The sequence below is a fragment of the Cryptotermes secundus genome, unplaced genomic scaffold, assembly GCF_002891405.2.
Source record: "Cryptotermes secundus unplaced genomic scaffold, Csec_1.0 scaffold400, whole genome shotgun sequence".
NCBI classification, from domain to species: Eukaryota; Metazoa; Arthropoda; class Insecta; order Blattodea; family Kalotermitidae; genus Cryptotermes; species Cryptotermes secundus.
Genome location: NW_019723908.1, coordinates 74,878 through 86,611, shown reverse-complemented (window position 1 = coordinate 86,611; position 11,734 = coordinate 74,878). Strand labels below are relative to the sequence as shown.

General features: G+C 39.5%; 1 protein-coding gene across 1 annotated transcript in view; it reads right to left on the bottom strand.

The window, feature by feature from the left end:
* Positions 1-8,095: 8,095 nt before the first annotated feature.
* Positions 8,096-11,734, bottom strand: part of LOC111862083 (zinc finger protein 726) — a 15,918-nt gene continuing 12,279 nt past the window's right edge. The window contains exon 4 of the mRNA XM_023847175.2: positions 8,096-9,204. Within this exon, the coding sequence (XP_023702943.1) occupies positions 8,205-9,204 (1,000 nt within the window). The 3' untranslated portion in view covers positions 8,096-8,204. The remainder of the gene's footprint in view (positions 9,205-11,734) is intronic.

The following is an 11,734-nucleotide window of genomic DNA, read 5'->3' as shown; positions in this document are numbered from 1 at the left end:
GGGGGGGGGGTCTAGTGTCACTACGGCATGTTGCGCCATCAAGTTGCGGATGGAGAAGACGGTCTCGAGATGTGGAGGGTAGCTGCGAATACATTAAATAAACAGTCGCGGACAGCCTACAGGGGGTGGTCATCTATATGGGGGGTTGAGCATGGACTGACAACTCCTCACCGTAGAAAGTTAGCTTGTTACGAAATGTCACAATGGGCCTCGGATCTGGACGGATTCTCCGAACGAACGACCTAAGCGAAAGAAAACGGATGTGAGATTTGGTACTTGGAATGTCAGAAGTATGTACAGGGCAGGTTCGTTCATGGCAGTGGCAGAAGAAATCTCAAAATATAAGTTAGATTTAGTGGCAGTGCAGGGGGTCAGATGGGACGGAGGTGGCACCGAACCAGGAGGCGAATATACATTTTTCTCTGGAAGTGGAGTGAGAATCATGAGTTAGGTACAGGTACAGCAGTTAAGTGGGTAGAGTTTGTTAGTGATATGATGCCATACATAATACTAAGAGGTCGCTTGTGTGATATCATCGTTCTGCATGTTCATGCCCCAACAGGAGATAAAACTGATGGTGTAAACGACAGGTTCTACGAAGAACTAGAACATGTGAAGAAAGTCGTCTTCTGGGTTTTGGCGCCAATACCCAGAAGACAACTTTCTTCATAGTCATCGCCGTGAAAACCTCAAAACTTACACAACTAGAACATGTGTTCGATAAATTCTATACATACGATACGAAATTTTTGTTAGGAGATTTCAATGCCAAAGTATGTAGGGATGACTTCTGAGTTACTGTAACCACCTGCTCCCGTTCTGAAATCTTTGGTTGAAGGAAAGTCCCTTGAACGTTTTGAACAATGAGACGCCACGGATTCTCCTGACTGCTTGTCGTACCTCTCGGGATAATGGCACAAGCCTCTTGCATTAAGTGATCATTACGTAATTGTTCCTGGAAGGCTTGTTTAAATTTATCGCAATTACATAAGCTATGTCATACAGCCAAGAATCACTCCTTCGTATCTTCGTTTGCAATGGTAATTGGAAAGACCTTGTCAATCTCTTCGCTTTGATATGCGCATTTAATTCTATTAGAAAAAAGCAAAGCAGTTTTTTCTTCGCTTTGTTTAAACGTGCGCTGGATGAGTTCTGGATATTTCAAGTTGTACTGTGAATACGCAGGGGGCACGCAGTAGCGTAGTTGGTTGAGGCACTACGCTACAAGCCGGAAGATCGCGGGTGTAAGTCCTGATGAGGTCATTGGATTTTTTCAATTGACCTAATCCTTCCAGCCGCACTATGGCCCTGGGGTCGACTCAGCCTCTAACGGAAATGAGCTCCAGGATTATTCTGGGTGGTAAAGGGCGGCCGGCGCGTAGGGCTAACAACCTTGCCGCCATCTATGATCTGACTGTCTAGAAAATTTGGGAACCTCAACATCTCACAACCTTATGGGCCTCCAGGGCCTGTTACAGGGATACCTTCACTTTACTTATTTTTAGTTTACTGTGAATATGCACTGGAATGAATACGAACTCGTGGACGGGCCTTTCTACAGTCTTCACTAGTATACAACACAGTTCTACAGGCAGCGACATTATAATGACTCACAAATAAAATACCGCGTTGCTCATCGGTTTGTAACACTGCATCACTGGTCTGAATTGAAGGGTCAAATTCCGCACTCCCAGAAGGGCTATGAAAGCGCTGATTATGGCTACCACCATCATCAGCTGACTGAGATCCTCTTCCTAAAATTTTACCTATGAGGGAGAGTCAGTAAACACGTCATAACTGGAAATGAAACAGCTGTAATGGACGCAGTAGATTTTCTACCTACCGTATTTACGCATGTATAGGCCGCGTGCGTGTATAGGCCGCAGCACAATTTTCAGACAGAAATTATAGAAAAAATAATTTTCTTGGAATATTATTTCTGGAGTAGAACACCCTGTATTACTAATTATGAATATAATTTTTTTAAATGAAGTGTGATTTCGAATATTTCGAATATAAGCGGCACCCCAGTTTTCCTCTTGAATTTTTGGCAAAAAATGTGCGGCCTATACATGCGTAAATACGGTATATCACTAGGGCAGCACAGTCAAGCTTCTTGACAGTCTAGGTAGCAGACGCGCACGCACATGTTCAGAAGTTGGTTTCAGTAGTCAAAATGGCGACCGTACTTCAGGTGTGAACTACCGAAGAACAGAATTTCACTATGCTTTTCTGGGGGTGACGAAAGGATTTTCACGAAGAAATGTTTCCTGTTTACTTTGGGAAGCGTTTGTTGCATAAAGAGGATCAGAACTGGGTCTAGAAATTCTCTCAAGGGCATTCGAAAATCGAATATGATGCCCGGTCAGGTCACCCTGTTGAGAATGCTACAGGCGAAACTGTCCAACGGGGGGAAGTGTTGATTCGAACTGACAAGAGGACACCGATAAACAGCGTAGCAACTGCAAAAGGGTGTTCCCATGGTTTAGCATACACTATAATGTACGAGTATGATCTATCGTAGATTCGGAAAGTGTGGGCATGATTGGTGCCTAGAGAACTGAAGGAATGAGAAAAATTAACCGAATGGATCTGTCCTTGCAACATCTCTTATGGTTTGCAGATGAAGGAGAAGATATGCTTAAAAGGATTGTTACTCATACTGGGGATGAATCATGGATGTATCACTACCAATTCGAATCAAAGCGTGCTTCGGCGCAATGGAAACATTCCAGTTCACCTTCGACCAAAAACTTTAAGGTTACTTCGCGGTGCAATTCACAGAAAATGTCCAGGCCAACTGGAAAGAGGGGTACTGCCAGACCTCATACAGCCCGAGCAATCACCGGAGATAATTCAAGAACTCAGTGGGTACTTAATGTGCATCCACCTTACAGCCCAGAATTAGCCCCTAGAGACTTCCATCTGCTTGGTCCGCTAAGTAGCCACGTTGGTAGTAAACGTTTCTCTGATGACGAAAAGGTTGAAATGGAGGTGTGGAAGTGGCTGAGACAAATGTATTCAAACTTTCATACCGACTCCACTTGAGCTCCCTGATCCTCCTCAAATAACTGTCTAGTTGGAAGCAGTGATGATCTTATGGACGGTGGCCAATGGTAAATTCAGGGATATTTCTCAAAAAGAGTTTTGCGGTTTCTAATGCAGTGTACTGTGTATCTGGTGACCCATAAAATTACATGTTGGATCAGTGCAAAACTTTTAATTATTTCTTGAACAATCTCAGTTATGGAAGTCGCCAATTCTGGATCTGGCAATCAAGGGACCTATTTCTTTAGTTGTTGTGACGTTACTGGGCTGATTATTTCAAGTGGAACGTATACCAAACTTTTTCTATTAGCTGATCGGTCTTTAAGGATCTGTGTTGGGCCTCTTACAAAATTCAGTGTCACGAACATTATTTTAAGACTTTAGACACAAAATTAATTTCTACCAGATGTTCAGATTAACATGTTCGATTTTGTGCTTAATGGGCTAATGTTTTTTCAAGTCTAAATTGAATAAAACCTGTGTGACTTTCAGAAATGAAGTATCTAACACAGGTTGGTTGGACAGCAAATATTTAGTCGAGTAAATACTTGGCTTATATATCGGATTGGTTAAAGATTCAAACAGGAAATTATGATGTCTTGGCTACCTGAAGCTTTGAGCTCGTTGTTGAAATATGAATATTCCAATGTCACTTAATCCCAACAAGTATAAAGAGTAAAACGTAATCAGTTAGCTATAAGAAGTTGTAACAGCAGGACGTATAAATCTTAACTCAAACTAAGTTATAAGTGTAGGACGTGATCACTTAACTGTAAAAATATGTAACAGCAGGACTATAAAACATGACTTCATATAAAAAGAAATGTCGCAGTTATTCAGTCTTTCTTGTGAACAATATTAAAATGCAGACAATTAACTCAGTCATCGAAGCAATCATACACAAATCAGAAATTAATAAATCCTTATATATCAATCGAATCTAAAGATAATTTAGCAATATAGGCAGCCTCGCGCCCCTGTAATTATCCCCCCCCCCCGAAGGCCCGATAATAGAATCAAGTCGTCTGCCTGAGTTGGCATTCAAAAATCCTTATGTCATGGTCAGAAAGGGAACCCAAAATAGACATACCGAAGTTCTTTTCTCTCTCTCCGAAATTCCTAATAATCTAATCTCATGGGCCCTTATGGTCAGCGATGTATTTTATCGTGTGATGTCTAGATATAAACGTGAACGACTATATTGTTACACGCAATAATGTTCACTGAAATGCTGAAACTGTGCTTTGTTGCGTATAGGCAGGGTAAATTCGCCTAATATAGATTACTCTTTATAATACAGGTAAGAGTTTTAGTGCATCATGAAATGTAAATCTCCTATAAGAACAGAAGGCATCAATTCATTATCATAAATTGCTATGCATATTAATGTAAATGTATGGAATGTTAGAAACCCTTAATATGGGGAGGCTTCTATTACGGGGCACTGCACTTTTCTCTCGTATACAGTAAGAAAGCAGAGTAGGAAAGCCAATAACATATAGCTCATTTGACAAAAGTACACCTTTACTCAGTAGCAGTTTCAGTGAGAATGGTAACTACGTTAGTGGGTGCGTAGGAGCATGGAGATACCTTGGGTACGGCGTACCTGAGCTATTCAGTATTGAGGGGATGGGTTTCCCCATGCATCGCGACTGATAGTCTATTGTACGTCCCCCTTTTAATTTCTACTGTCTCCATACCCTACCGGTACTGGTGCTCGCTATCAGCCCCTTTCTGCCAGCGAGGTTCCGATCCTCTACTGGCAGTGGTATCTAACAGTTAGTGCCTTTCTGTCAGAGAGGTCGCCCCTCCTCTGGCAGTGGTACCTAATACTTCCCCATCTACCGGAGGCTTTGGAAACTACTTTGGGCGGGAAACTTTTGACCAAATTTAGCTCAAGAGGTCTCCTAGAGACATGAGGTTCTTTTACGTGCCGTAAATCTACGACATGGGACCCACGGCTTAAAGTCCCTCCCGGAGGACTTGTTCCCTGAAATTTTCCGCACTTAAAAATTCCACGACCTCCGCCGGGTTTGAACCCGCGTACCTTGAGTCAGGTGGGAACGCTACCCCAAGACTGAGCGTAAGATTTTAGGTTTTCACGGCGGTGACTATGAAGAAAGCAGTCTTTTGGGATTTGGCACCGTGTATATGTGGTGTTAACCGACGTTTCCTTCCACCCTGAAGATGGAGGCGATACATTCCTCCGAAACGTCGGTTAACACCACATATACACGGTGCCAAATCCAAGAAGACTGCTTTCTTTATAGCTGAGCGGTCTTCCCCCTAATTAGTTAGCTACATCTATCCACAGCTTCTTTTTCCTGCTAGCCAGAAATGCGTGGAATGGCAAGGTGTGCAATTGTGCAGCATAGAGTTGTTATGGGTGGAAACATGAGGGATTTTGTTCAGGGTCGAATGTGACAGTGGTTTTTCCATGGCCTGTGGGTGTTGTCTTGACAACTTGTGCTGTCTACATGAGGCCTGATTACGAGTATATATATTTTATTGGTTCAAGAATGTATGATGTGTAGCCATCAAGAATTTGTAATGTGTGACATGTTTCATATCCAGCCCTACAGGGAAGTGATTGGATCCATGAAGTGAAAATAAATGTAAATGTACCGATGCCACCTTCATATAAAAATGGTTTCAGTAAATGTTACTTGAATTGAATTTCAGTATGTCAGTCCTTTATTATCTCTACTTTCCCAGGAAAATTAGTATATTTATGCACTATATAAGAAGTTGACCCTTTCTATGCTATGTTAGCATGTAGCTATGAATTGCAGCAAAAAATGACAGTGGAATGTACAAATGAGTTACTAGTTCAGTGTCCGCCTTTGTCAAAACGTTCACAGCAGTACTGCTTAGTACATATTGTTATTCTATCAAGTTATTATCTTGGTATTAATGTCTCTCCAGGACTTCTCCAGTTCTTGTGGTAAGGTACGTATCCTTTGAAATTTCAATGGACTTCATGCTAGTTATACATAACAGTGGTCTAAACACACACAAAGATATGTTGCTTCTATATGTTAACACTAATTTACCCTTATTACCAGAATGTAAAAAAGTATCTTCCCCATGATTTCTGTTATCCCGATAATGAATCTCTTTGCATGGGCATGCTATAATGTCTTATCAGGCATCTTCATTCCTGATTTATGTGAAAGCATTTCCTGAGTATTTCCCTGACAGGTAATATAAACAGATGGCGGACACATTTTGTGGACTGATACAGTTAAGTGCTGCATTTTTTTGTGTTGAAGATCAGGTGATATTTCAGTATGTAATATCAAACTATGTATAATAACTGTATCCAACCCTTACCTTTCCATACTATGCATCATGGAAACACTATGGGCTGTGTGTATCAGTCAAGTTACAGATGATATCCAGATACTATTAATAAATTTTACTAATTTTAAAACTCTCATGCATAGCAAGAAAGTAATGTAATCCCCAACAAATCAGCAAATAGATAAAAATTTAGATATTGATGAACATATTTACATAAAACTGGCCATTAGAAAGCTCAGTGGAGCCTTCTCTACATTCAGTTTATTGCAGCTCAACACCTTAAGAAAACAACTGTGAGCATAGTGTCATAGTTATTAAAGCTGCAGCCTGGGTTCAATCCCAGGACAGGTCATGTATGATTTATGGTGGACAAAATGGCACTGAGCTATTTTTCCTCAGTACCTCAATCTTCCCCGTCAATTCTTATTCCACAGACTGTTCCATATTCATTACTCTTCCTATCACTGATGCTACAGTTTTGATACTGGGCGTATCATTAAATAATGAAAGAAAAAAATCACATGCATTTTGGTATGTATAAAGTACATTCAGTTACTATGGAAAAAAGCTATTTAATCCTTGGGTTTTTGAGGCCGAGAAGGAGAATTCTTTTTGCTTTGAATATATTTTGTTTGAACTAAGTATAGATATTTTCTAGAGTAGCTATATACGGCCCACAATCACTTGTTACCCCACTGCTGTGTGTGGTATAGCCAACTGAAGCATTAGTTTATATGGGTTTCACTAACACAAGCAGCATATCTTCACTTTTTGTTAGGTTTTTACATTTTTTTCTAAAATGCCTAGCATACCTGCTAGAATGCTGAAATTCCTGTCAGAACAGGCTACAGTCCTCCTGGGTACCAGAGAATTTAATTTAGAAAGGAAGGGATGCAAAAGAGAGAAGAGAAAATGGTTGGAATTCAGTGAACGATGACGTTCACAGAGGATGGAAATGGTCCTGTGAAATAAGCTGGGGTTCATAAATCAAGACAAACTTGTTGCACTGAACATCATGGTTGTATGGCTAGTGCGGTTACATATTTAGGAGGTTCTGGGTTCACATCTCAACATGAAGACTGAGAAGCCTGACACGTTTCTCCACTTTTTAGAAATACTCTAGGCATATTTGATACTGCAATATCCTAAGGACACGATTACTTCCACCATATCCTTTCCAATTCATCGTTCGACAACATGAAGCAGTCCTTCTTGAAGAGCTAATAGTCAGTCAGTTGATCAATACATTCCCCATCTCTGATAGCACCCAAAATTTTGTCATGATCGCAAGTTCACCAATACACCCTACAGGTAAGTGTGTTAAAATTCATTGCTGTGATAAAATATGACAACAAACAATTTTCTGGATCCATTCATTACCAATGATATGAATGATCCTGATATGATGGTTATTTAATGAAGAGTTTTCAATTTCTGAGCATCAAATGAATGGATGTGTAAGAGGTCATAGCCTATTTTAAGGAAATTTCCCAGCGTTTGCCTGAAGAAACAGGTGAAATCCAACCCGTGTTCAATGCAATACAAGAAAACATGGGTAAGCTGCTATGCAGCACATGTAAATTTCAATTGCTTTTCCTGTCTGAGAATGTAATTTCATAAGTAATTAAAGTACCATTTACTTCATTCTCAACCATTTCCACTCTTAATTTTACAAATAAAATGTACCTCAAAGTTCACTGTTATGACAGAAACACAGGAAAATGTTCAAAGCCAGAACAGTATGTATGGTTAAGTAGCTTTATTTGTATCAACTCTAAGATCAATACATTATCCCATGAAAACAAACATGTCATTGAATTTCTTCCTGCAAACCTTTCATACATTATGGCATTTCAAAAGTGCTTAAGGGAATGTTTTTTAAGACTACTTGATCTTGCAAACTTTCTATTACACACATTACAGGAATGTGGTTTTTCTTCAACATGAACCAAGGAATGCAACTTCAGATTACTTCTTGTATTAAACCTCTTATTGCATATCTCACATGCATGGGCCTTTTCACCAGTATGAATCAGATAATGCTTTCTTACACTGTGAGGCTGAGTAAATCGTTGATGACATATCTCACATGAGTAGGGTTTCTGTCCTGTGTGTACACCGCCATGCTTCTTCAAGTAACCAGGTGTTGTAAATCTTTTGTTACACACCTTACAAACATGACGTTTTTCACCTGTGTGGATAAGCATGTGCACTTTATAATTGCTAAGATCATTGAACTTCTTGCTGCATATATTACATTCATGGTGCATCTCTCCAGTGTGTTTAAGTGAATGTCTTTTAAGGTACAGAGGCTTTGAAAATAATTTATGGCACTCAGGACATTCGTAAGTTCTTTCATTTGTGTGGATACGTAAATGTTCTTTGAGGTTACTTGAACGGTTGAACTTCTTGTGGCATACATTACACTCATGAGGTTTGTCAGACGTGTGTGTAACTAAATGGTCTTTGAGGTTACTAGCTCGAAGAAATTTCCTGCCACACAAGTGACATTCAAGAAGTCCTTCCCCTGTATGAATGAGCAAGTGTAATTTAAAGTAATTGTGATGACTGAACTGCTTGTTACATTCCTTGCATACAAAAGGTTTCGATACAGTCTGCATATTGGCCTGTTTCCCAAGACTGCTAGATTTACCCAAAGGTTTCTGACACACTTTACACACATTTGGATCTTCAAATGTTGTAAGAAGAAAATGATCCGTAAATACTTCAGCATCACTAAACTTTTCACTGCATGTCTTGCACAACTGATTATTTGTCACTTGTTTACTAATGTCTTCTGTTGAAGAGAGTTTTTCTTTTGTACAATTTTGCTGCGTGGTTGGATCTCCAGAACTGCATGAATCAGAGAACACTGTTAGTGTCAATATGACATGCCTAAGCCTAGGTGTACATTGAGACACAGAAGCACAGCAAGGAAGGGCAAGGCAGAGCACAGCAGCACAGCGCACACAGAGCAGAACATGAAGAAATATATGCACACTCAGATATGGTTCAGTCATATATGTTTGGCTCAACAGCTCCCTATGTCAAGGTTGGCACATTCATTGCTAGACCTCAGTTCAGAATCAGATTTAGCAATTCCATTCAAGATATTATTTTTGAACTTTGTCTTCATGTAATGAGAAAGCCTGGGATTGCACAACTCTTTCATTCCTAATCCTATCAAAGTTCCTTCCATTATTGCAATATATTCAACTTCACAACAGGGAGATACCTTGCACACTGTGTGACCATGTGATGTGTGGGGGCAGCAAACTGCACCTTGACCACACAGGTTGATACATGTCTGTTGCCTTGACCTGCACTGTCATGTATGGTCATTCATACTTGAAACCACAGACATGAAAATCTACCCTGCCCTGGGTTCCACTGTGTCCATTATCTGCAGCTGAATGTGTGCCTAGCATAACATTTTATCTAGATTTAAGCTGACATACATAAACATATGGAGACAAAGACATGCGCGCGCACATACGTGCTTATTCCTTGTAACAGAAAAGAGACAAATACTGTTATGACTTTCATGCAGATTTCACTACCTGCAGCCACAAAGTGAACTGTGTTAACTTGGAACCAAATTACCTTGCAGATTAATGATTATTATTTATTCACTCTATAAATCAATATACAATGATGTAAGATGAGCCACAAAAATAACAGTATCAGAATATCAAACAGGTATGATCTATGAAACAGAGAGGATACACCATAAAACTATTTACTTAATCACAGAGTGTGCAATTAAAAAGAAGGCATACATTTAACTAACAGCATAAAAATTGTGTTTTATATTTACTGATGGAACAATTTACATTACACGCATTATAAAACAACTTTTATACTGTCGCTTATATTCTTATCGTATATCAACTTTTTATGAAATAACTATACCCATCTACGAGTTTTCTTCATTTTTTTTTGTTAAAGAGGCAATTGTATCTAATTTATTTTATACAGACAGAGAGTTTGTTATAAAAGTTAGAACCTCTCACTATTATAAAATTTAGCAGTCACAAGGTAATTCACGTACCATAAGTAGGTATATCCGATATGTAGAAGTTACCCTTTTCTTTTATATATAATATTTCCTTGCATAAGAGAGAGCAGACAATTCCTTTATGCTCATAAAAATTTCTTTACAGCAGCCTGTTTTAAGCCTTTTTTTAAATATAAATAGTCACTCTGGCACCTTTTTAGCTCCATGACTGAAGAGCCATTCCACATATAAGAAACGAGCACACTGACCCATGAGAGATTCTCCTCATAACATCCAATTCAGTTATTTTATACAACTATTAATTACAAGCGCATATGAATTAATATTAATAGGGAACTTGGCATTATTTATTTAACTCATTTATTTTATATTTCCATAAAAAAAATTTACATTAGTGCTATATGTACTTCGATTTGTTTGGAACAGATTACAATTTGAAGACTACAATCTTCTGGATCATAACACCATGTAGTTGAGTACAAGTCCACCAGTGTTTCAGTGGACCATGTGGCCTCCATCTACGTCGATGAGTAAACCAGGCAAGGAACTGACAGAAATAAGGAGGTGGCAAGCAGCATGAGCTTGGAAGAAGTCCGGAAATCCAGCAAACTCAAGTGTAGTATACTGACATAAGAACCCTTTAGAACTGACTGGCTACTAGCTGTCTACCAACACATCTTGATGTGATGAACTGAACTAAATAATGTATGACAAGGTGCATGGATGGAGTGTTACAGAATACAGCCTTTTCTGCTAAGGTCAACTAGTACATCAAAAACAGGGTTCACTGTATCAGAATATATGTCATTCATACCTGAGTTTTGTAAAAAAAACCTGAAGGAATGAGACCACTATGATGACTTAAGCATGCATGGTAAGATATTAAAATGCATCTTAAAGCAATGGGATGCCAGGGTGTGGAGTGGATTCATCTGCCTCAGACAGGGACTAGATGCAGACTTGTGAATACAGCAATGAACCTTCAGTATCCATGAAATATTGGAGATTCCTTCAGTGGCTGGGACACTAAATTTCTCACATTTAGAATTATATTGTGACATGTAGACCCACTGCTTGGCAATGGATGAGTAGTGATAATGTGGGCATTCAGACACAAGTGAAACAGAGGAACAGTGTTTTCTAAGCAGTCCATGCCGAGATGTTCTAAGCAGGGCAGTTAAGGCAATCGGTCAGTTGTGAGACAGTCGCCAGCCGGTAAGAATGTGAGCACAGAAGCAGAGAACACTGTTGGGACCCATCACCAGGCAACGACTGGTGAAGACACAGCAGACTGAGAACACTTAGCACATGCTGTAGTGAACTGTAGAATGTGTGTGCATTAGCAATAGCACTACAGTTATTTGT